The sequence below is a fragment of the Bos indicus x Bos taurus genome, chromosome 26 (assembly GCF_003369695.1).
Source record: "Bos indicus x Bos taurus breed Angus x Brahman F1 hybrid chromosome 26, Bos_hybrid_MaternalHap_v2.0, whole genome shotgun sequence".
NCBI lineage: Eukaryota > Metazoa > Chordata > Mammalia > Artiodactyla > Bovidae > Bos > Bos indicus x Bos taurus.
This window is the reverse complement of record NC_040101.1, coordinates 30,100,837-30,127,801: the sequence shown is the minus strand read 5'-3', so window position 1 is coordinate 30,127,801 and position 26,965 is coordinate 30,100,837. Positions and strand designations below refer to the sequence as shown.

The following is a 26,965-nucleotide window of genomic DNA, read 5'->3' as shown; positions in this document are numbered from 1 at the left end:
GAGTTCTGATTGGCTGAAGGACTTAGGGAGGAAAAAAAAACTTTAATTAAGGAGATAATCTCTTCTTTGGAAGTTTGGCAGCTCCATTTCACCTCCCCTTAACTCTGTTTGGGATCACTTACACACCAAGGAAGTTGGGGTGTGAGGGGAATTCCACCCCACTACCACTGAGGAGGATACTTTTCCGTCTTGCCTCTCTGTCTCCCAAAGTTTAGAATTCCCTATCCTTATTACTCCGAAGGATTAGGATGCTTGTGAAGCCTTCTGTGTGCATCTTTCTTTTCACCTGTGTCTTCCAACTCAGCCATACCTGGTAAGTAACCTGGACTCTTACCTGGAACTGGGAATAGGTAATTGTGTATAATCTATTGGAGAGAGCTTATTTTCATTTCTAGAACTGGAGGAAGCCTTGGGATCTCTCCTAGGGAAAAAAAAATTGTTCCACGGAGTAGGACTCTTTCTAAATTTACGGTCAGTTTTAGTAAATCTTTAAGATTCTTGGCAATATAGGAATGGATTATAAGATGGGGGGTCCTTACTTTTGTAAATTGCCGGACCACATATATTCAAGTCATTTTGGGGGAAACGGACAGTAGCTCTTTTTACCAAATTCTGATGTCAGCATTGTGGTGAAGAAGAGGTGGTTCAGAGCAAGATCTACTGTAAGCTGAATCTGATCTTTGAGGTGGAGGCGGGAGACAAAATTCAATGGAATCTTATTTTGCACTTTCTGACTTAAATATTTTTTTCAGAATATTCTAAGTAACTGCTCATATCAACACTTCCTAGACACTGAAAAATTTACTCAAGCTACTGAGTTGGTACCAGGTTAACAAACATGTTTGAAATAAACTGTTTTAGAAACATAAACTTCTCTACAAATGTGTTTAATTTATTCCTTTTACACATATTTCTAAATTGCTCAGAAAATGAGAAAATGTGTCTGAAAATGCTTTGTAATCTATAAACCATTACACAAATCATAGATGATATTATCATCCTGTTCATTTAGCTCTTGGAAACCATATAAATATCTATATAAGGAAATGTTAACAAGCAGGTATCCAATAACATACAGAAGAAAGACCTGGGAGATACATGTCGCTAGGTGTTTGGAATTTCTCCCCAATTAAAATATAAACTCAGTTTCTCTCTTTATCAATTTTAGCCTTGCCCATCTATGTAATCAAGATATAAATCCAATTGCTGCATAAACTATTGAGAAAACAAAAATAGGAATTTCATTGCTAAAATCAGCTTCCTATGCTGGTTGAGAGTGTATTCTAATTTTAAATGAGTAAATCCATCTGTATTAGAGAGTCGATCAGAAGTGTGTCAAATGAGTACAACAACTTGCAAGCTAACACAATAATTTGTAACATCGATGATTATAAACTGAACTACCAAATAACTGGTCAGTTTTTAATTGGCATTTTAATTAAATATGTCATGTTAAAAAAAAAAAATCTGTCTTCTCTCTCCATGAGAACAAAAAGACAAAAGGGAGAGGAGACTATTTCAGAGCATTTCTACTGACGTTCATGGTATTCTTCAGCTGATTCAGTATCAGCAAAAGAGAAACACGAGATTCCTTTCGCCAGTCACCAGGGCAGTGTGAAGAATTGTTCTATAAAAATACCTTTACTGTGTGTTCCTTCCCTGCTGGAGGGGGTCATGTTCATTTCATTCCGATACTGACACAGCCACGCTGAAAGGTGGCTGGGTTGCTTGTCTGTCCAAATTCAAGTGTCTGGATTCAAAAAGAGACAAGAAAAAAAGAGATGTGAAAGAAAGTTCTAATTTAAAAACAGGGTTTAAGAACCCCTTCTTGCCTCGCCTGACTTTGAGGAGAAAATGTACAAATCTCCTGTATAATGCAATTAGATTTTAATTGCCTTTCCCCTATAAGCCCCAATTTGAATGCAACATTTATAGTTTGCCAAGAGTCTGATTTGGGTAGCATTTGAAAGTGATTTTTAAGCTTCACATTAAATCTTGATTATTCTTATAATGGAACTATCAGGGTTTTACATAAGGTCATCCTTCCCTTTGTGCCATGAAGAAAAATTTGACCAACCGCAGCCTTTCAGAGTTTCTCTTAATACTTCATTATCAACCTTTTATGTAAGGATCCCAAAAGCATTTAACAAATAGAGAACCACAATTTCTGCTTGGCTGTTCAATTGTAGGCTTTCCTGAAATTGCTGTCTAAAGGAGTCTATCAACAGAAATTCCTGAGCTTGAAAAGGAGAGAATAAAGATGACATTCACCTACAATCTGCAGTTTTACTAGATATCTCAGGGCAAGATAATTAGGAGGAAAAAAGCATTCTCCCCAGTTCCTTTTTGTTGGGACTTATCTGAGAATAATTTTCTTTAATAACTTGAGAATAATATTTTCTTTGAATTTGTTTGTCTTAATCCTAATGGCTTAAGAAAGAGAGAGAAGGGGACTGTATGAGCACATAACACAGCCAAGCAGATGGTGATGGCTATAATGGTGGCCAGAGATAAGCCAATTTGACTTTTCACTTCCAATACTTGTATTTATCTGGAGTGAACAGGCCTAGAACATGTTTTTTCTTAACTTTTACCTTCATTTTACTCCAAATGATGTCTCATAATGATACTAGGTCTTGCTCAGTACTATCCACTTCTCTTTCTTTCTGCTCCACTCAATCACCAAATCAGAAAGATGCACTGGGGGGTAGATGCTAGCCCTGGCTCTGCCCTCATGCTTTAAGGGGGATTTTTAACTACCTCTCCTTCTTTACAAAGGAGTTAAACAGGGTCAGTCTCTTTTCTGCAGGAGAGAAAGAACTTATCTGAAAACTTAGGGTTTTAAGGCAGCTTTGAAATATATATTTCCTTGGTTCTCTGCATGTGCATTTTTTTGGGTAACCTTTCTATGGCTCTTGAAATTTCATCTGATAATGACATGCAAAACCCCTGATTTGAGATTATGTGTGTGTGTTGTCAGGGGCGGGGGGGCTTGAGTCCATATTCTCACTGACTATCATCTCTAGTTTATTATTTTTTGCATGTATGTGAAACTATTTTTCATATAAATTATGAATAATAAAACACACTCATTTAAAAATGATTGAATTCATGGTGATTTGTTGCATATTAAGATTTTGTTGAGTCCTTCCCTCTGATAGATATGAAAAGAACAGATGCGATCGGGTGAGAATCCATTCCATCTCGTCAAACTAAGAGGATTCTCATCCCCACAGAGGTTGGGGATTTTCAAAGTTGGGGACATAAAAAGTAAGGTGTGTGAAATTGCTTTGGAATCTGGAAAATAATATGCCAATATGAAAGATTCACATACCTAATAGCTTCCCTGCTCAATAAAAAAGGTTTATAGCCCATTAAAAAAAAATGGCTTGAGATTTGTGGAGTAACTTGGAGGTGGATTAGGTTGGCAGCTGCACAGTAGGAAGTCCTTCTAAGGGCTTGCGACACGATTACTGAAATTTAATTTCCATTTTGTCGTTGATTTCTCAACAGTGGAGCCATGTATTGTTTCTTTCAGAGTCTCGGTATCTCTTGCCACATATAATAATATTAATATAATAACTATTATATTTACAAAGACTGTGAGGTCTGGAGGAGACACTTCATTACAGCTTTTCTTGCAAAACCAGTTTGTAGAAGCGATGACGACACTGCTCCATGATACATCTTCATTTTTGTGTGTGTGGATGATAATGTGATACAAAGAAAGATCTTCTTTTTATGACATTATAGAAAGAAAATTGGGCTTTCCTGGTGGCTCAGTGGTAAAGAATTTGCCTGCCAACGCAGGAGACGAGGGTTCGATCTCTGGGTTGGGAAGATTCCCTGGAGAGGGAAATGGCAACCCACTCTGGTATTCTTGCCTCGGAAATCCCATGGACAGAGGAGCCTGGTAGACTACAGTCCATGGTGTCACAAAAAGTCAGACACGACTTAGTGACTAAACAACAATAATAATAAGCAAATTGGGATATTTTTTAAAAGGATCAGAAGAAAAGAGATTTCAAACCAAACCCTCTCTCTTCCATGGAAAGAGTTTACTTTTTCCCCTTTTTCTCAGCTGGAACAATTGGTTTAATGCTACTCTATATTGGGTAATGCTATTATCTCTGGGACTATTAATAAAATCCCTTTTTCCTGGACTCCATTTGCTCTTTTTTTTTATCCAACTCATATAATCAATTTCTCTTAATCTGCTGGCTGATTATTATTATTATAAATCAGGGCATTTCTAAAGGATTTCATCTGCTCACATTTGGATGAAATGGGTTTTTGGCTAAAAGATTCCAAAGATTTCACCAGAGCCTTGCCATCTACTCATCCTTAAAGACTTAGCTCAGGTATTCCCTCCTCCAGGAAGTCTTCCTAGATTGAATTAGCTACCTCTGCCTCCATTTTTCATATTTTGTAGTTTAAAAATAGAAAGTTGCCTGGCTTACTGAAGTTCTTAGTGCTGTATAGCTATAGGCTCCTGAGAAAGGAGAACTTATTTTTAGCTTTGGCTTTGTCCCAGATTTGTCTTGGGACACAATCTATACTCAGGAATAATAATGATGTGAACCAATAGTTAGTGAGCATTCACTCTGTAACTTCGCCAAAGACACATAGCTTGTTAGTAATGAGACAGGAATTTGACTCAACATCACTTGCTACACTGAGCCACCAAACCATCCCGTGTCAGACAGGACTGCTTTGTCTCCTCTGCCCATGATTTGTAGCTCAGTAGCCAGAATACTGGACCGTGCTACTTCATACTATGGCCAGACTTTTTTCTCTGTCTGGCACTCCAATTCTTCTGGGAATTTTTAATGATATTAAGTTTAGTCTGACAAACATGCAGAAGTCTGGCACTGAGAAACAAAAGCTTATACCTGGCTAATATTTTAATTTTTAAAAGTATTTCTTCTGTTAGCTTACTTAAATTGTCTCTTACATTAATTATCCATAGAATGCACTTTTATTTCATTCCTTTCATCTCACTGAAAACTATCTTCTACCTCTTGATTTGGATTAGATATATGAAGTACTGGCTTTTGTCCCCAAACTCAAATTACCTGTTCTTTTCAAGACAGCAGGTTTGTGTTTGTATGAAGATCAGTGCAAAAACTTCTGTGCTATCTGTACTGCCTCTGATGTTAAAAGTTTACTTGTAACATAAGGGAGCTAGTTCTGACTATATTCTCCTAAGAATAAAGATATATATTTGTAGCATCTGTTAGAATTTCCAGGAGTCCAAGAATGATTATGGGTATCCTCCATTTCATCATTTTTCATTTAACAGCTTTTAAATAAACACTTGGGAATCTTTAGAGCTCTTTTGCCTTTTTGTTATCAAAGTAACTAGCCAATATAAAAACAAATTACCCAATATTCCTAATTTAATTGCACGACCAGGAGACATATAGAATAAATATATAGAGTTGATCTTAAACCAGACACACCCAAAAAACTCTTCCCTATTTCCATCAGAAAGGCAGAGGAGATTTCATAGAGTTTAGAGAGATGGGGCAATACAATTTTTCTTAGGATAAACTCTCATTTTTCAGAAAGCAGATTTTTCTTCCTAGGTAAAAGATCAGGCAGGGTTAATAGTTGGGGGAACTCTGAGCCTGGTTCACATAAACAACACTCCCCACTGCCTCCCATTTGAAATATACCTACACTCTGAGGGCCTCTCGAAAGAAACTACCATCCACTTTGGACAGACTCTCTAGTCTCATTATGAGCCAAACTTTTACGGTTTGTTTTTCTCGATCTTTATTGTTGGCTCTTGTTATTGATCATATCATTTCACTGTATGCTTCTAAGATCAGAGCTTTCTCCAGACCAAGAGAAATCAAACCATAAGGGGATCATTTAAATCCACTATTGTCTGACCAGTTCAAATTCACCTTTCTTAATAGGATATTTTCCCAACTTCAGCATCCTCCGGTACCAGCACAGTGTGAGGCTATGTGCCAGCAGCCTCAAAAAGACCCTGTAAGTGAGACAATAGCTCAATCTTTCTATGCAATTCCCTAAATGAAATTCTTATGTTTACTAGGTCAAGCTTAACCCATCCTTCAGAATGAGAAATTCCCCTTCATTCAAAACTGTAATTCTTTTTTGCTACCATAAATCATAGTCCTTTTGCTTTACTCGGGCCCTCCATATCAGACTTTGAAGATTTCATTTCATACTAATATCCAAGCTAATAAATAGTGATAGTTGAACCGTTTTATCCTGTCTGGTATTTCTTCATGTTAATCTAAGGCATATGGTAGAGACTAGACTGCACAGATGGTTGGTTCTGTTCAGACTATTTATTCTGTTGTTTAATTCTATATTATAAACATTTTCTTAGAAAGATAGAGTAGCATATAGAATGACCTGCCATAGTTCAGCTTCAACAGTTATCAACTGCTGGCTCATCCTGCTTCATCTATACTTTTTGTATTATTGTCAACTGCATATATTTCTCTTTGTCTAAACCTTCCATGGTAAATACTACCACGGTTCAAAATAGGCAAAAGAAGGATAGGAAAAGGATTCTTGTGCCTGAGAGATCTTGATAGCCAGTAATTAGAGGGAATCTTGGGGGAATATCAAATAGATATGACTGCCCTTGGGGGAAAATCAAGAACACAAATTAGTGAAAAGAGAAAATTTACTCAAACAGATATTTGAGTTTATTTCTATTTGAGATGTGGCTGGTTAGCAAAGGCAACAGAAATTGATAATTGGGTCAGATTGAGGAAAGAAAACTTTTACCATCCATTTGGATTTAGTTCCATTAAGTAATGAAAATGGTACCAAAGTGCCAACGCTTGTCAATTTTCCCACCTTGAACTGGTCACCGAATTGTGTTGTAAGATAATTCTTACAGTTACCATACATACCTTCCTCCTTGATCCTGACATAAACCAATTGACTGATCCATCAATGCAGCTGAGAACATGAATATTTTCTAAAGTCTATACTACAGGGACGAATGTTAAAGATCATAAAACAAAACAAAGTTTTATGCCTTCGTAACAATCCTGGAAGAGGTTCCTGCAATCCCAGGCTTTCTGGGAAGAGTGGTTTGAGCTGTACCTTAGCAGCTTTCACTTAGAGACCACAGGACAGAGAATGAGTTCAGTTTATTCCCAGTTAGAGTCCTCATTTACATGCTAAGTGTTGAAGTGCTTTTCTGTAGCTCAGTGTTTCTCAGCAGAGTTTGCTACAATACATAAAGAAGGAGGGATATGAGGACAGAAAGACCGCTCTATAAAATATCCTGGAATACAAATGCCTTTTCAGTTTCAAGGGAAAAGATTATCCCTTGAAATTTGCGATTTCCTTGGGAAAGGAATCTGCCTGAGATTGTTTTGCAGAGCTGCGTGATACATCGTCGCCTGCGGGCTATTACTGTGGGCTATTATATATTATCTTTGCCTTTGCCGGTAGTTACTTGGCAAGGGCTAGATCTGAGATATCACGGGATTTTAATATAAGCGTTAAGGACAACTGTTAAAACTGAAGCATCTGTTTAACATTTCTTTCTTTATAGCCGAGTGATGTATAACACTTTTTCCTAGTATTTTAGGGCACTGCATTGTAATATAGAAAATTCACATTTATATAAAACAGCTTGAGAATTATTTTTAGAGTTGACTTCCTTTTGAAGAATGAGAGGGAGTTTAAAACCATGAAAGAGATAATGGGGATACGGCCAAAACTACACATTCGTTACTTTTTCCTTTCCTACCGATCTTGAAAAAAACCCTCACTTGGCTCCAGTCTTCACCACAATCATTTCTCTTTCCTTTCACATCCACACTCCTTCAGTGAATCTATGCTGGTTGATTTCATTTCACAACTGTTTACTCGCTGTAATCTGGCCTCTGAAATAGATCTATTTCTCCACTGAAATAGATCTCTCCATTGATATCACCTCTGTTCCCTCCTGACAAATTTTTAAGTTGGAGGAAGCTTATCTTTGAAATACTGAATCCTTCTCTTCCCTTCAAGACTTTAAATATCTTGGGCCTTCTACTTTCTAATCCCATCCAATGACTAAATCGGAAAAAGCCTGATTTCAATTATTTCTACTATACAATGTATAAGAATTAGTCATGCTGGTCACTCTTGGAAAAGCCTGCAATTTAAACTTAACTCTTTCTAGTTGTACAGTGAATTGTTTCTAGCTCAAATCTCCTTAGGTACTATCAGCAAACATAGTGAAAATGTTTGGATCAATGAGATATTATTTCAGTCACCAGTAAGGCTTGCCTTCTACGTATATAATTGTGTGTATGTACATATCTGTGTCTGTGCTCTGCAGGTCCGATGTTGCAGAGGCTAGAGTTACAATAAAATTTGCTCAGGAAGAGCTATCCTTGGGTTTTCCCCGGCCCAGTGGATTTTGTAAATTCCATGAGGTGAAACACCCGGCCGTTAGACATACATTCTAAGAGAAAGTTTTCCACCGTGGCATCTGCCAGCAGCTCCGCTAGTCTGGACCCTCCCCTCAACCTTTCTCCTCCTTTCCCCTATAATCTCTCTGTACCAAACCACCAGCTCCAGCTGAAGATCTGTATCTACATTCATTTACCACCACTTCTCCTCTTCCCTGGGTTTCACCCCAAAGTTATTATTACCAGACTGTCTTCTTGAATCGAGCCAACTAGGGCTTCATGACCCAGAGACTCTCTGTGGACCTCAAAGGGCAAAGAGAAGCCAAACCTGTTACTCAAGGACTTGTGGGGAGAGTGAACCAAGGAGGGGATCAGAGGGCATAGAGATGAAAGTCCTGGGCATTGAGAAGAAAACACCAAATCCTGGAAAATTCTGTTTAGAACCTTTGTTTAAAAAAAAAAAAACAACAAAAAACAAACATGTGTGGAAGGGGAAAAGGGAATCCTAACTTAGAGTGAAGCTATATCAACCACTGGAGTTCTAATGTATCTGGTTACACTTGCCAATCAGTGAGGCTGGCCTGTTAGCTTTGCTGCATGAGACTGAGTTCTTTCCTGGGAGGGACTCTCGTACTGAGGGGATAGCGAGTCGCGTCCACAAACTTAGTGCAGTAACAAGGTCCTGGTCATGCAAAGGGATGAGTAAGTCTGCAGGTAGCATGCTCAGTGCTCCTTCCTGGGCCTGCGCTGGTCTGTGCTGTGGGGCTGTACAGAATCAGGCATGTGTCCTCATGAGGGCTGCCTCACCACTCAGAGCACGAGGTGATGCGCTACAGACCTCCTCACGGACTACGCTAGTTTGGAGAAAGCCTACAAATAGGGAGAAATAAGTAAAACTAATTGGATAGTGTTTGCCCACAATTAGATACAACTAAGAGTGGGCGTGCTTCAACTTTTGTGATTCATGGGGTTGCAAAGAGTCGGACACGACTGAGAGACTGAACTGAACTGAAAAGAGTGCCCAGGTGGCGCTAGTGGTAAAGAATCTGTCTGCCCATGCAGGAGACATAAGAGATGTGGGTTGGATCCCTGGGTTGGGTAGATCCCCTGGAGGAGGGCATGACAACCCACTCCAGTGTTCTTGCCTGGAGAATCCCATGGACAGAGGAGCCTGGCAGGCTCTAGAACTTCTGAGCAACTGAGCACGCATGCACGCAGAAAGTTCTACAAAATTGCAGGTTCCCATTCTCAATTAGTTATGTCTACATGCATGAATGCTAAGTTGCTTCAGTCATGTCCAACTCTTTGCAACCCCATGGACTGTAGCCTGCCAGAGTCTAATACTTAAAAAAAATTTCCTATTTCCTTGCAAAGATGGCACCCTTTGAAAGGGCCACCATATGAAGGGGCTCCAGGCTGGGATCATTGCTTGGGTTCGGCATACTGCAGGCAGATCAGGAAAACTGGGCGGGCTCAGGCCCCAGAAGTTTATCTAAAGGAGTAACTGTGGAGTCTTCCTAAGAGAGCATTCTCTCTAAAGGAAAGGAATTGAGAAGATCAGCTCTTAAATCTTGTCACTGGAATTTGTTAGCAAGCCCCTCAGTTTCAGTCCAGTGGAGGAGGTTGGAGGGTGACCAGGAGGGGGTTATAAGCAAAAACAAAAGAACAGTTTCATGAAACCCTGTAAGACTTGTACACAAACAGCAGTTTTGATACGAAATGGAAAAGTAAAACTCTAAAAGGGGTTAAAAGATATTTGCCCTGACATTTAAAAAATAGACTTTTAAAAGGAGAAGTTTTAGGTTTACAGAAAATTAGAGCAGAGAGTACAGAATTCACATCTATTTGCTCCCCTTCTCCCCTGTACAGTACTCCCAATTATTAATATCTTGCATTAGTGTAGTACATTTGTTTGTCCCTGTTTTTTCATCTCTTGAGCCCAATGTGAGCAGCAACAGTGCCCCAAAATGTACTCAGGGGACTTAGTGGTAGATAAAGCAGAACCTGGCAGATATGGGTGCCTGGTGGGCATGAAGCCAAAGAAAGAGTTAGAGCAATGGAATAATAGAAAGTCAGCAGAGACAAGGTGATAGTTAACTGAACCTTTTATGACTGTGGGCAAAACACCCCTAAAACCTCCAAGAAATACCAAGAAATTTTCGGGGATTGGGAGTCCTCAATTAGCATGTGGGAATAAGAGCAAGAGAAATATGAGTTGCAGAAAAGCACAGCAGTAGGGAGTACATGCTCCAGAAATCAGACCGACTAGGTTCCAACTCCGTCTTTACCATTTAACTAGCTGTGGGACACTGACCAACACTCTGCTTCTGTGTCTGTGGCTGTAAAATGGAAGACATACTAGCTTCTACTTCATATAATTGTTGTAATAATTACGTGAGCTTAAAACATGTAAAGCACTAAAAAGAGTATTTTGTGTGCACAGAATAAACACCCAATAAGTCGTGCAGTAACTACTCCATGGGGTTGTTATAAAAAAATGGAAAACGATGACACAGGTAGAGCACCCAAAAGAGTTCCTTATATATCTAAGAGATTCTTATTACTTGTGTGATAAAAATTAAACTTTATATGGGATCAGTTTATATACCGGAGGACTAACCAAAGGAGAGGAAACAACTGTAAAATTTTTATTTGGCAGCGTAAAAGCAAAACTAACTACAGTTATTTATGTAAATTGCTTGCTACTTATGCCTAATTGCTATGAAGCACAATAACAATTATACATAGCATTAAGTGTGTCAGATTAACGTTGCTAAAAGTTTTGATTATAACATCAACCTCTGTGTACATATGCTCAGTGTTCATTGATGCTCTTGTGGAATGATCTGCTAATGTACCACGCTCATCTGCTCACCATGCTAGAAAATTAGTGGGAGCACAGGCTTGCCACAAACTTCTTTCTCATATCCCCACAAATCTTTTTTCAGTCCTTTTTATCCTAGAATTTTCTATTGATTCTGATGATCCTCTCATTATTTTTGCAAAATCTTTTAATTTATTTTTATCGGGTACTTGCTATGTTCAAGGTACTATATTAGGAGCTGGAGGGGATACAATGATAACTAAGACAGCCTCTACTTCAAGTTGAGTATAAGGGAATACAGAAAAACCTTTATATGAGGCAGAAAAAAGTTGCTGTGAATCTTCAAGAAACTGGTTGTGGCTTTTGAGTTAGATACTAATTTAAGAATAAGTAACATTTTTAAAATATTCAGTTCAGTTCAGTTCAGTTGCTCAGTCGTGTCTGACTCTTTGCCATCCCATGGACTGCAGCACTCCAGGCCTCCCTGTCCATCACCAACCCCCAGAGTTTACTCAAACTCATGTCCATTGAGTCAGTGACACCATCCAATCATCTCATCCTCTGTCGGCCCCTTTCTCTCCTGCCTTCAATCTTTCCCAGCATCAGGGTCTTTTCAAATGAGACAATTCTTTGCATCAGGTGGCCAAAGTATTGGAATTTCAGCTTCAGCATCAGTCCTTCCAATGAATAGTCAGGACTAATTTCCTTTAGGATGGATTGGTTGGATCTCCTTGCTGTCCAAGGGACTCTGAAGAGCCTTCTCCAACACCACAGTTCAAAAGCATCAATTCTTCAGTGCTCAGCTTTCTTTATAGTCCAACTCTCACGTCCACACATGACTACTGGAAAAACCATAACTTTGACTAGATGGACCTTCATTGGTAAAGTAATGTCTCTGCTTTTTAATAATCTGTCTAGGCTGGTCATATGTTTTCTTCCAAGGAGCAAGTGTCTTTTAATTTCATGGCTGCAGTCACCATCTGCTGTGATTTTGGAGCCCTCCAAAAAATAAAGTCTGTCACTGTTTCCACTGTTTCCCCATCTATTTGCCATGAAATGATGGGACCAGATGCCATGATCTTAGTTTTCTGAATGTTGAGCTTTAAGCCAACTTTTTCACTCTCCTCTTTCACTTTCATCAAGAGGCTCTTTAGTTCTTCTTTGCTTTCTGCCATAAGGGTGATGTCATCTGCTATCTGAGGTTATTGGTATTTCTCCTGGCAATCTTGATTCCAGCTTGTGCCTCATCCAGCCCAGTGTTTCTCATGATGTACTCTGCATATAAGTTAAATAAGCAAGGTGAAAATGTACAGCCTTGATGTACTCCTTTCCTGATTTTGAACCAGTCTGTTGTTTCATGTTCAGTTCTAACTGTTGCTTTCTGACCTGCATACAGATTTCTCAAGAGGCAGGTCAGGTGGTCTGGTATTCCCATCTCTTGAAGAATTTTCCACAGTTTATTGTGATCCACACAGTCAAAGGCTTTGGCATAGTCAATAAAGCAGAAATAGATGTTTTTCTGGAATTCTCTTGTTTTTTTGATGATCCAGTGGATTTTGGCAATTTGATCTCTGGTTCCTCTGCCTTTTCTAAATCCAGTTTGAACACCTGGAAGTTCACGGTTCACATACTGTTGAAGCCTGGCTTGGAGAATTTTGAGCATTACTTCATTAGCGTGTCAGATGAGTACAATTGTGCAGTAGTTTGAGCATTCTTTGGCATTGCCTTTCCTTGGGATTGGAATGAAAACTGACCTTTTCCAGTCCTGTGGTCACTGCTGAGTTTTCCAAATGTGCTGGCATATTGAGTGCAGCACTTTCACAATATCATCTTTTAGGATTTGAAATAGCTCAACTGGAATTCCATCACCTCCACTAGCTTTGTTTGTAGTGATGCTTCCTAAAGCCCTCTTGACTTCACATTCCAGGATATCTGGCTCTAGGTGAGTGATCATACCATCGTGATTATCTGAGTCATGAAGATCTCTTTTGTATAGTTCTTTTGTGTACTCTTGCCACCTCTTCTTACTATCTTCTGCTTCTGTTAGGTCCATACCATTTCTGTCCTTTATTGTGCCCATCTTTGCATGAAAAGTTTTTTGGTATCTCTAATTTCCTTGAGGAGAAGGCAATGGCACCCCACTCCAGTACTCTTGCCTGGAAAATCCCATGGACAGAGGAGCCTGGTAGGCTGCAGTCCATGGGGTCGCTAAGAGTCGGACATGACTGAGCGACTTCACTTTCACTTTTCACTTTCATGCGTTGGAGAAGGAAATGGCAACCCACTCCAGTGTTCTTGCCTGGAGAATCCCAGGGACAGGGGAGCCTGGTAGGCTACCATCTATGGGGTCACACAGAGTCGGACACAACTGAAGTGACTTAGCATAGTGTAGAGTAGCGTAATTTTCTTGAAGAGATCTCTAGTCTTTCCCATTCTATTATTTTCCTCTATTTCTTTGCATTGATCACTGAGGAAGGCTTTCTTATCTCTCCTTGCTATTCTTTTTTACATATTAATCGAGATATAATTCATGCATTGTAAAATTTACCCTCTTAAAGCGTACACATCAATGGGTTTCAGGATATTAAAAAATCTGTACAACCCTCACCACAATCTATTTTAGAGCATTTTCATCACCTTAAAAAGAAATCCTTTATCCATTAGCAGCCACGTCCCATTCTTCCACTCCTTAGTCCTTGGCAACCACTAATCTACTTTAAGTTTATATGGAATTGCTTGTTCTGGACATTTGCATAAAAAGAATCATATAATGTATGGCCTTTTGTGTCTGGCTTTCATTTAGAATGATATTTTCAAGGTTCATTCATGTAGCATTAGTACTCCATTCCTTTTTATGGCCAAATAATATTCCATTGTATGAACAGACCACAGTTTATTCACCCATTCATCACTTGATAGACATTTGGGTTGTTTTCACTTTTGGGCCATCATGAATAATGCTGCTATGAACACTCATGTATTACAAGTTTTTGTTGGACACATGCTTTTAATTCTCTTGAGTAAATGCCTAGGAGTGGAACTGCAGGGTCATATAGTCACTCTATGTTTAACCTTTTGAAGAATTGCCAGACTATTCTCCAAAGTAGTTACACTATTTTGTAATCCCACCAGCAATGTATGATGGTTTTGATTTATCCACATTCTTGACAATACTTGTTATAGTTTTTTTAGTTTAGTAGGTGTGAATTCTTGTTGTGTATTTTATTTGTATTTTTATGATAACTAACAATGTGGCTTCCCTGGTGGCTCAGTAGTAAAGAATCTGCCTGCAGTGCAAGAGCCACAGAAGATGTGGATTTGATCCCTGGATTGGGAAGATCCCCTGGAGGAGGGCATGGCACCCACTTCAATATTCTTGCCTGGAGAATCCCATGAACAGACTATTGTTCATAATGTTGCAAAGAGTCAGACATGACTGAAGTGCCTTAGGACGTGTGCAATGATGTTTGGCATCTTATCATGTAGTTAGTGGCCATTTGTACACCTTCTTTGGAGAAATTTTTATTCAGATCCTCTGTCCATTTTTCTTTCAATTAATTTTATCAGAGTATACTTGCTTTACAATGTTGTGTTAGTTTCCAGTGTAGAGCAAAGTGAATCAGCTATGTGTATACATATAACTCCTTATTTTTTGGATTTCCTTCCCATTTAGGTCACCACAGAGCATTGAGTAGAGTTCCTTGTGCCATACAGTAGGTCCTTTGCTCATTTTCAGATTGAGCTATTTGCCTTTTCACTCTTTAGTTGAAGTGCTCTTTATATGTTCTGGGTAGTGTCTAACTAGATATATGACTTGCAGACATTTTCTTCCATTCTATGGGGTGTCTTTTTACTTTCTTGATGGTGTCTTTTGAAGCATAAAAATTTCTAATTTTGATTAAGTCTAATTTATCTATGTTTTCTTTGGTGACATGTGCTTTTGGTATATCTAAGAAACCGTTGCCCGATTCCAGGTCATGAAAAATTAAAACTGTGTTTTTGTCTAAGAGTTTTGTAGTTTTAGCTCTCACACTTAGGTCTATAATTCATTTTTAGTTAATTTTTATGTGGTATGAGGTAGAGATCCAACCTCATTCTTTTGTATGTGGCTATCCAGTTGTCCCAGCACTATTGGCTGACAATACTAAGAATAGGTAAGATTAATGGAACAGCATAATCAAAGGCATAGAGGCATGAATGCATGGATTTCCAAGAATAGCAACTGGTTAGGCCTGACTAGGGGCTTCCTGGTGGCTCAGACAGTAAAGAACCTGCCTGCAATGCAGGAGATTTGGGTTTGATCCCTGGGTTGGGAAGATCCTCTGGAGGATGGCATGGCAACCCACTCCGTGTATTCTTGCCTGGAGAATCCCATGGACAGAGGAGCCTGGTGGGCTACAGTCCATGGGGTCACAAAGAGTCTGACAGAACTGAGCAACTAAGCACAGCAGAGGCCTGAGTAGAGGACTAGACAAGTAGGGGTGTTTAATGGGAAATGAGGCTGGAAAGGGATGTCGGGTCAGATTATGGAGGGCCTTAAGTGGCCAGAGTTGGAGAACTACAAAAGATTCTTGAGTAGGATGCCATTGGAATCAGGCTTTCGGAAGATTGATCTAGCTCAAACCGTACCTGACAGGAAGTGGATAAAAACTGTTAAGTAGAGAGGTTAATCACTAGAGTTCTACAGTGGTTTAGGTCGGGGGCCACAACTCAGGCTGCAACAGTGAGAGTCACTGAGACAATGAGAAAGAAAAGAGGGAACTTGTATGTGAAAAATATTACAAAGGTAAGATACACTCGGGTTTTAATAACTGGTTGGATGCCGAGAATGGATTGAGAGAGACTGGGCGGTGGGGGTAGTGGGGTGGGAAACAGTGAGGTCAGAAGTGGCTAGTTGGCAGGGAAGATGAGTTAACTTTTAAATATTCTGTCCTCCATTGTTTACTGGCTATTTCTATTTCTTTTGGGATTTATGTTGTTCATGTCCTTTTTAAAAAAAAAATGTTTTTTTAATATGTAAGAGCTCTTCATGTGTCATATATTGTAAGCATCTCCCCCAATTTGTCATATGTCCTATACAAGTATTATCTCATCTGACCATCTCAATAGCCTCTGAAGTTGCCACATCATAACCCCATCAGTTATAGTTGAGGTTAACTGAGCACAGACTAGTCTCTTTCCCAGGGCCACATAGTTAATAGGTAGCAGAGCTGAGACACCAACCCTCTGGCTCTAGAACTTCCTCTCTCAGGTTTTCTGCCTAATAATAAGGCAAATTTAATAATAGTTTCCTAGAGAATCATCTGTACTTTAAATAAATTTTAAAGAAAATAGGATATATTTAAATCTTTTATAGTATTTTCTTTGCACACACCAACTTAATTGTATGTATTTGTTTTTCTCTTTTCTTGATGGCTCTAGAGATTTGCTGTCTTATTATCTTTCAAAGACAGCCCTATAAAACTGGCTTCTAATTCTTTAACTTTTGCTCTTATCTTTTTTATTTTAGTTCCCTATTTTTCTTACCTTCACTTTGCTGATTTCAAGAACACATAGCAAAATTTTTTTAACTCTTAAAAAAAAAAAACTTAAGAGTTTTTCTCTTAATATAATAGTGACTTTTAAACAGCATGAGAATGGGGAGGCAGGCTAATTATAATCTCCAGGAGGACTTTTTCACAGATAATCTACTATTCTCTTGTCCCTTGTACCAACTGCCCATCCCACCCCAACCTGTGAAGAATATACTGTTTTGAGAGTGCTTTCTAATAGCTGTGTGTTTCCCCCTGTAAGAAAAAAACTCAAGTTTTAACCCATGAGTTAAAACTTCCCATGAGTCTTCATCCCATGAGTCTTCATATGATATTCTCATTGTTAATATTTAAATTGAAGTTATTTCGAAGGTGTGCTTTTTCATATTAAATGGTAAAAATTAAAAAAATAAACATATTGCCCTCACAATCTGAAGCATTCCCAGTAGAGAAGTCTAGCATTTGTTTGAAAACGTAGCTCTGGATCTCAAGATGGAATTCAGGGTTGGAGGTAAAGATTTGGGAGATATTGCATATTCATGGGGTAAGACCTTGCGCATGAATGAAGGATTCTCTCCTTTCCCCATCTCTCTAGATTGCTGTTCCTTCTGAGTTTCCTCAGATGATACTTCTTCCTGCTCCCACCCCTAAATGTGAGTTCCTTTGTTCTTTCATTCAACAAATATTTATTAAATGGTTACTATCCTCGGGCACTGTTCAAGGCATGGATAATATCTGGTGAACAAAACAGACCAAAAGAAAAAAACAAGAGGGAAAAAAAAAAAAAACCCTTGCCTAATGAAGCTTACAATCTAGTGGAAGGAGAATATACAAATAAAGATGTAAAACACGGCATTTAGATGATGAAAAGTGCCCTGGAGAAATATGGAGCAGAGAGAGGGAGTGGAAGAAGTTGCAGTTTTTAAATAGATGATCCAGGAAAGCCTCAGAGAAAATGACACGTTTGATTAAAAGGCCAGTGCAAGTGAAGGAACAAGCTATATGGTTATATGGGGAAAGCATTCCAGACAGGAAAGATAGCCCATGCAATAGCCCAGAGGCTGAAGAGTACCTGTTGTGCTGGAAGAACAAGAGGACCAGTCTGGCTGGAGCAGATTAAGTGAAGGGAGAGTAGCAGGAGATTAGACCAGAGGCATAACTGGGTACCAGATTGCACAGAATCTCATAAACCACAGTAAGAATTTGGCTATCATTCTATGTGAGATTTAAGAATCAAAACAAAACACTAGAGGATTTTGAGCAGAGTGGCAAAAATTTGATTTATATTTTAAATGGATCACTTTTTTTATGTTTTTTGTTTTTTTTTTAACTTTACAATATTGTATTGGTTTTGCCATATATCAACATGAATCCGCCACAGGTATACACGTGTTCCCCATCCTTAAATGGATCACTTTTTAAAGGGATCAATCATTTTGAGCATAGATTATGAGAAGAATAAGGGTAGAACCAAGGGGTTCAGTTAGCAGGCTATAACAACAGTCCAGGCAAGAGAAATGACAGCTTGGACCAGGGTGACAGCAGTGAAGGTGTTGGGAACTGGTTAGAGTCCGGATATATTTTGAACTGGAGCTGGCAGGAGTTGATGACAGACTGAACACAGGATGTGAGAGAAAGGAAGGAGTTAAAGATGACACCCAGCAGCTGGAAGAAAGAACTGTCCTTTCCCTAGATGAGGAAGACAATGGGAGGAACAGATTTGAAATGGTGACAGTGAAGATCAAAACTGTTTGGACATGTTAAGTTTGAGCTGCCTATTAAAGCCTGAAGTGATGTCAAGAATATAGTTGGGGGAATTCCTGTGGTCCAGTGGTTAGCTCTCTGAATTTCCACTGCAGGGGTCCCAGGTCCAGTCCCTGGTCAGGGAAGTAAGGTCCTGTAAGCCATGCAGCATGGCCAAAACATAAATAAATAAATAAATTGTGCCTCAAACCCTAGTTCCTTTATATATATATATAAAGGAACTTCCCTGGTGGCTCAGTCAGTAAAGAATCTGCCTGCCATGTGGGAGACCCAGGTTCAATCCCTGGGTCAGCTGGAGAAGAGAATGGCAACTCACTCCAGGTTTCTTGCCTGGAGAATTCCATGGACAGACGAGCCTGTTAGGTTGTAGTCCATGAGGTCACAAAGAGTCAGACACAACTGAGTTTTATATATTATATGTATTTATGCAAGTCTGGAGTTTAACAAAGGCCTGAGAAGAGCTGAGAGGGTCCAGAAAGACACAAACCCTTTGACACCAGCCTGGGTCATGTCATCAGCAACTGTATGTAAAGGGAATGGGAAGCTTACACCTCCATGTAGTAGTAGTATGTTGCTTGAACCACATTCTGTAGAGCCGTCTCCATCTTCCACTGTCTGTTAGCGTCTTTCCTTTAATCATATTACTGTCCCTAGGTGGCACACATATACACTTAAATTCCTTCCTCTTTGGCTCTCCTCACATTACACACTCACTATGCCTTCTATAATCTATATTCTATGTCACTCCCTAAAAGGACATATAAGACTGCAAACTTAATCAATAAATGTGTGGGTTCTGACTGATCTACCCACCAGCCCTTCTCATCTCTCCCCCTCCTAGGGCTTCCCTATTCCCTGACACAACAATATTGGCATTAGGTCAGTTGAAAATACCACAATGATCTCTAAGTGTTCCAGTGAAAACATGAATCACTCACTCTAAATCAAAAGCTATAAATTATTAAGTTTAGAGAGGAAGTTAGGCTTCTTTCCCAAACATTGTGAATGCAAAGGAAAAGTTCTTAAGGAAATTTAAAGTGCTGCTCCAGTGAACACAAGAATCATTCTTATCAACAAGAATGATAAGTGAGGGGCTTCCTTGGTGGCTCAGTGGTGAAGAATCTGCCTGCCAATCAATGCAGGAGACACAGGTTCGATCACTGATCCAGGAAGATCCCACATGCCATGTAGCAACTAAGCCTGTGCACCACAACTACTGAGCCTGCGCTCTAGAACCTGGAAGCCACAACTAGTGAGCTCCTGTGTTGCAACTACTGAAGTCCACACACACCTTAGAGACTGTGCTCCACAGCAGGAGAAGCCTGCACCCAGCACCGAGAGAATGGCCCCCGCTCTCTACAACTAGAGAAAAGCCTGCACAGCAATGAGGACCCAACACAGCCCCCCCCCCAAAAAAAGAATGATAAATTAAACAGTCTATATGGAGACAGGATTAGTATTAGTGGTCTGGATAGAAGACCAAACCAGCCACAACATTCCCTTAAGCCAAAGCCTAACCCGAAGCAAGGACCTAACTCTTTTTAATCCTGTAAAGCCTGAGAGAGGTGAGGAAGATGCAAAAGAGATGTTTGAAGCTATCAGAGATTGGTTCATGAGGCTTACGGAAAAGAAGCCATCTCCATAATATAAAAATGCAAGGGCAGACAGCAAATGCTGATGTAAATCTGCAGCAAATTATCCAGATTCCAGATCTAGTCAAAATAATTAATGAAGGAGGCTAAATTAAACAACAGATTTTCAATGTAGATGAAACAGCCTTCTAGTGAAAGAAGATGCCATCTAGGACTTTCACAGCTAGAGAGGAAAAGTCAATGGCCAGTTTCAGAACTTCAAAAGACAGATTGACTCTTGTTAGGGACTAAGGCAGCTCGTGATATAGACTGAAGTCAATGTTCATTTACCCTTTTGAAAATTCCAGGGCCCTTAAGAATTATGCTAATTCTGCTCTATAAATGGAACAACAAAGCCTGGATCACAGCACATCTGTTTACAACATGGTTTACTGAATATTTGAAGCCCAATATTGAGAATTACTGCTCAGAAAAAAAAGATTTGGTTCAAAATATGACTGCTCACTGACAGTACACCTGAGAACTCTGATGGAGATGTACAGTGAGATTAATGCTATTTTTCATGCCTGCTAACACAACATTCATTCTGCAGTCCATGACTCAAGGAATAATTTTGACTTTCAAGTCTTATTATTTAAGAAATACATTTTTTAAGGCTATAACTGCCATGAATGAGTCCTCTGTACAAAGTTAATTGAGAACCTTCTGAAAAGGCTGCACCATTCTAGATAACTAAGAACATTCAGGATTCATGGGAAGATGTCAAAACATCAAGTTTAACAGGGGTTTGGAATAAGTTGATTTCAATCCTCATGGATGATTTTGTGACGTTCAAGATTTCAGTGGAGGAAATAACTGCAGGTGGAAAGAGAACTAGAATTAGAAGCAGAGTCTGAAGATGTGACTGAACTGTTACAATTTCATGATAAAACTTGAATGGATGAGAAGTTGCTTCTTACAGATGAACAAAGAAAATAGTTTCTTGAGATGAACTCTACCCATGGTGAAGAGGCTGTAAAGATTGTTGAAATGACAACAAAGTACTTAGAATATTACATAAACTTAGTTGATAAAACAGTGGCACTATTTGAGAGGATTGACTCCAATTTTGAAAGAAGTTCTACTCTGGGCAAAATGCTATCAAACAGCACTGCATACTACAGAGGAATCATTCATGAAAGGAAGAACCAATCAATATGGTGAAATTTATTGTCTTATTTTAAGAAATTGCCATATCTACTCCAGCCTTCAGCAACCACCACCCCGGTCAGTCAGCAGACATCAACATCAACGCAAGACCCTCTACCAGCAAAAAGATTGACTCAGGAAGCCTCAGGGGATGGTTAGCACTTTTAACAATAAGCTATTTTTTTTTAAAGAAGTTCCCTGGTGGGCCAGGGGTTAAGAATCCACCTGCAGGGGACTTGTGTTCCGTCTCTGCTCGGGAAGATTCCACATGCCATGGGGCAACTAAGCCTGGTCACCATAACTACTAAGTCAGCGCTGCAGAGCCTGTGCCCTGCAACAACAGAAGCGGTGGCAATGAGAAGCCCACACTCCACAGTGAAGAGTGGCCCGTCCCCCAACAACTAGAGAAAGTCTGCATGCAGCAACGAAGACCCAGCACAGCCAAAAATAAATAAACAAATGTCAAGGTTGTAAAGTCCACTAAAAAATAAAGTATTTTTAAAATTAGGGTACATACATTGTATTTTTTTAAGACGATGCTATTGTACACTTAATAGACAACAGTCTAGTGTGAACATAGCTTTTATATGTACTGGGAAACCAAAAAATTCATGTGATTGGCTTTATTGCAGAATTTGCTTTATTGCAGTGGTCTGAAACCAAACCAGGAATGTCGCTGAGGTATGCCTATATATTTGCTGAAGTAATTCTTAAAACTCTTGGCATCATAAATGAGTCAGTGTATCTCTATTACGCTCTGTGGTTTTTCTCTCTTCTAGGTCAGTGAACAATTTCCTGATGACTGGTCCAAAGGTAAGAAAAAAATTCCTTTGATTTCTTCGGACTTAGCTTAGCTTCTTGACTGAAGACTATACATGTCAATATCTTTTCATTATATCCACATCTTTTATTATACTGTGTATCTTTTAGGCAGAAAAACTGTGGCACAGAAAGGGATACACCCCAAATCACACAGAAAACTAATGTCAGAGCCAGGATAAGAACTCAGGAATATTGACTCTGAATTTATGGCCAGAATTAAAGTTTTCTTTTGTAGTGTCAGGCTATAGTTAGCCATCCTTCTCAGCACACAGCGGGCAGGCCGTCCTCCATCCTTAAAATGCTGGCTTTCTACTATATGATCTCTAAGAATATTTCCAGCTACAAAATGTTTTCTTCATAGGATGAGAACAGTTGAAAATTCATAAATCGTGTAACTGAGTCTCATTTTGAAGTGAGTACAGTGAATAGAGGTAGTGAGGTCTAGAGTCTAACGAAACACCAGTTTCATTCCTACTTCCACCATTTGCTAGTGGTGGGACCTTGAGCAAATTGTTTTACATCACCTCTCTGAGCTTAGGTTTCTGTTCTATAAAATGGTACCAATTTCACAAGGTTATTTGTGATGTTACATGAGACAGCATATTGAAAGTGCTTACTCTGTAATTAATTTGGAGGAGTGGGAAAGTGGGCAGGAAAAGATGTGCTTAGCCACTTTAAGGCAAATGCCTACCAAGTTCAGCTGCTGTGAGTCTGAAGTTTGACCCCTGTGTCCCTGCAGGCTTACCTGATCTACTCCAGCAGCGTGGCAGCTGGTGCCCAGAGTGGAATTGAAGAATGCAAATATCAGTTTGCTTGGGACCGCTGGAACTGCCCTGAGAGAGCCCTGCAGCTGTCCAGCCATGGTGGCCTTCGCAGTGGTAAGGAAAGCTTCAGCCACAGGTCCCTGGACCCCTTGGCCATAGGTTAGGGCCCCACTCTCCAGGGATGGAATCCAGCCCCCTCTTTACCTTTGTTGGTCTCTGCTCTCAGGTCATCTCCCTCTCTAGTATCTTCTCTGTTTTTTGCTCCAGCTCCTCTTTTTCTTTACTGACACCCTCTCTACTCAACAAATGGCCCTTATCTCATCCCCAATCCTATACCATCTGCAGCCTCCTAGCCTCCTCAAAATAGGTAGGTAAGTAGAGGTCATATATTTTCATGCCTCTTAGCCTCTTCCTTTAGCAGGCTCAGTAGAGAGGTACAGAGCAAATGGGAATTGACTTGGAGACCAGATTCCCATACAGAAGATTAAAAAGTGGCCATGCCAGGAAATGATTCAGGACTAGCTAGCACCTCTCAGAAGCCTCTCAGACTTCCATGTTCCAAGAGAAAGTGGGGATGGGTTCTTTACAATCTGACCTTCAGATTCTTCCTCATTTCTTTCTTGGTCTCTTTCCCACTTAAATGCCACCCATATCAACAATACTCTAACCACTAAGTCGTAAAATCTGTAACCTGAAAAGATGGGAAGAGAGAAGAGCTGAGGTGAGACCAGGACTGGAGCAGATCCTGGAAGAGAGTAAGGTACATTATAAAGGTGGCAAGATATTGGGTTCGCCAAACAGTTTGTTGGGGTTTTCCATAAGATCCTGTGGAAAAGCCTGAACTAACTTTTGGGCCAACCCAATAGAACAGAGCAGTGAGGAGGGTATATGATGGTATTAAAGGTATGTCTTTGGGGCTGTAATTCCTCCAACTCACTCAATTTTTGGTTCCTGTCAGCTAATCGGGAGACAGCATTTGTACATGCCATCAGTTCTGCTGGGGTCATGTACACTCTGACTAGAAACTGCAGCCTTGGGGATTTTGACAACTGTGGCTGTGACGACTCCCGCAATGGGCAACTGGGTAAGTAGTGATCTTGGGGGTGGGTAGGGCAGCCCAATGAAGTTCATTTAGGCAATGAAAAGCTTGGCAGGTACTTGGTGGAGTGAAAAAGGGTGGTAGTCGTCTAAATCTGAGGAAAATCAAGGTGGACCACTTTGAGCCCAAGCGCTACAGTGACAAACACGGCTGTAGGTAGCTGGGAGCCCTTCTCTCACTGGGAGGTTCCCTTAATTTAAATACAATAGTGATAAAAGAACAGTCCCCTCAACCATGGGAGGGGGGCCCTTCCACAGTGCCTAAAGAAGGAAAGCTACAGGGCTCAAAATAGCCTGGAGTTAAAACTCCCCTCCAGGTCCTCCCCACCGTTCTATACAGAATAAAGCACTTTCTTCCCGGAAGAAAGGAATGGACATTAAAATTACGTTCAGCTCCCAGCCAATCCCAGTCTCTGGCTGGTCTCAGGAATTCCTTGCCCCAGTTGTTGAAAGCTAACTAGTCAAAAATAATCATGAGGAAAAACAGACCCCCTCAAAATAATGTATCTCCGCATATATATGTTTTCCTATATATACCTACTCTCCTTGACTTAGCGCAACAGCCCACTAATCTGACTGCTGCCCATTCTCGCCTCATTAAAGGTGATCAGTTCCTGTAAAGTGCCAGTCTTTTTTTTTTTTTTCTCAAACCTCACCTTCTCTAACTCCCTTACCTTACACCCTTCCCTATCTCATTTCCCCTGTTTACCTCCAGTGTCCTCTGCAGGCCTCTGCCCTCCACCTCAGCTGCCAACTGCTGTTCCATATTACCTCAACTGGCCTCTCTCCCCCTCAGTGTCTGCACCTTCCTCGCCTTTTCCACACTATTTTGTGCCTTCTGGACGTCAACCTCTGGCAGAACATGTGTACACTCTGCCCAAAGGCCAGAAACACAGCCCGGGAAGCAGACACCTGCCTCCCCTGGTAGCTACTTACATCATGGAGTCCTGAGCAGGGGATGGGCTGAAGTTAGGAGTACAAAGGTGTCAAAAATAAATCTGGGGTGAAACTAATCTAGAGCGAGGGCACTAGCCCCACCTGAATCCTTCCTCAATCCCCCTAACCCACTTAGAACCAGCAGCCCAGGAGGCTCTCTGCGGCCTGCTTAACGGCCTTTCTGCCCACTATGTTTTCCAGGGGGCCAAGGCTGGCTGTGGGGAGGCTGCAGCGACAACGTGGGCTTCGGAGAGGCAATATCCAAGCAGTTCGTCGATGCCCTGGAGACAGGACAGGATGCTCGGGCAGCCATGAACCTGCACAACAATGAGGCAGGCCGCAAGGTGAGTCCTGCAGCCCCTGGAATCAGGCACCTGCTCCATCCACTGCCAGGCCTAGGTGCGGACAGCCTGTCAAGTCTTATCTGACTGGGTAAACGCGGTACCAAGCCGGCTGGCCAGGTAGACTTGCAGGAAGCCTCGCAACTCGACAGAGGGCGAGACTCCCCAGGGGCGCAATCCCTGGCCCGCTCACTCCTGGCTCTCTCCCCAGGCGGTGAAGGGCACCATGAAACGCACGTGTAAGTGCCACGGGGTGTCTGGCAGCTGCACCACGCAGACCTGCTGGCTGCAGCTGCCGGAGTTCCGAGAGGTGGGCGCGCACCTGAAAGAGAAGTACCACGCAGCTCTCAAGGTGGACCTGCTGCAGGGTGCAGGCAATAGCGCGGCGGGCCGCGGCGCCATCGCTGACACCTTTCGCTCCATCTCCACGCGGGAGCTGGTGCACCTGGAGGACTCCCCGGACTACTGCCTGGAGAACAAGACGCTAGGGCTGCTGGGCACCGAAGGCAGAGAGTGCCTGCGGCGCGGCCGGGCCCTGGGCCGCTGGGAGCGCCGCAGCTGCCGTCGACTCTGCGGGGACTGCGGGCTGGCGGTAGAGGAGCGCCGCGCCGAGACCGTGTCCAGTTGCAACTGCAAGTTTCACTGGTGCTGCGCGGTCCGCTGCGAGCAGTGCCGCCGGCGAGTCACCAAGTACTTCTGCAGCCGCGCGGACCGGCCACGTGGGGGCGCGGCGCACGAACCTGGGAGAAAACCCTAAGCGACTCCTCTTCCCTCTTCTCGTTTCCCCGTTGGTCCTTGGCCTTTTTTTAGAGACCCCAGTAGTGAGGAATCTAGGGAATAGGGACCCCACACTACCAAGGCCAGGGATCCCGAGGGGAGAGCTGCTGCATTCTCTGCGGAGCTCGCCACTTTCCAACCTGTTTCCAAGTTTCTCTGCTGTCGGCATCGTCCGCCCACCACACTGAGACCTGACACAGCTCTGTTCTGAGACTCTGAGCCATTGATCTTGCCAGGACTTCGAAGAGAATGGGCGTTCCTTCTCCCAGTCGTACCTGCCCTAATGCCTGACCTAGCTTGTGGAACTTAGGAACTGGAAGAACCCTTCTGAGATATGCAGGGCCCAGAGAAAGCATGGCTTTTTTTTTTTACCCATCTTCCCCCCTCTACCCCTACTCCGCTATTTTCTGCTGTCAGCTCTCTGCCACAGCCACACCTTCCTTGGGCAGAGGCCCTCCTGTGCTTCTGATTCCCTAACCACTGGCATAGACTCCCCAAGAATCTCTACTTTTCCTCCCCTTATCCTTCCTTCTTTCTGTGAAAGAGATACTGCGGAAACTGACCCAAGAAAAAGCATGTTTTTAGGGGTTGGTTCCTAGAGGTGGAAGTTGAAGATGGAGGAAGTGATAACGCTTGAGTGCTGACTTGATGAAAACCAAGGGTGCCACTCACCCCCGTCACGTCTCTAATGGACTTTGCCAGTGGGGCAACAACCTTCTTAGACAATCATCCAAGGTGCCCCAGACACATACCCACAACATCCAGGAAAGAGGTAAGGGGAGAGTGCCAGTTATTTCCTACCCTTTCAAATAAGCTTCTCTGTGCTCCTAACCTACATTCTCCTAGCAACCAACTTTACCTCTACTCTTCCCCAAAGGGTCTTATTCCCCTGAGCCAAGACTGAGATAAATAAAGCTAATTTCCCTTCA

The 26,965-nt window shown here is 41.3% G+C and overlaps 1 protein-coding gene across 1 annotated transcript; it reads left to right on the top strand.

Annotated features, from left to right (window-relative positions):
* On the top strand, positions 1 to 26,965 carry WNT8B (Wnt family member 8B). Its single transcript, XM_027528693.1, has 6 exons — positions 1 to 313; positions 22,078 to 22,111; positions 22,860 to 22,998; positions 23,843 to 23,968; positions 25,120 to 25,262; positions 25,471 to 26,965. Exons 1-6 carry the CDS (start codon positions 249 to 251, stop codon positions 26,014 to 26,016), a joined length of 1,053 nt encoding a protein of 350 aa, XP_027384494.1. The 5' UTR covers positions 1 to 248; the 3' UTR covers positions 26,017 to 26,965.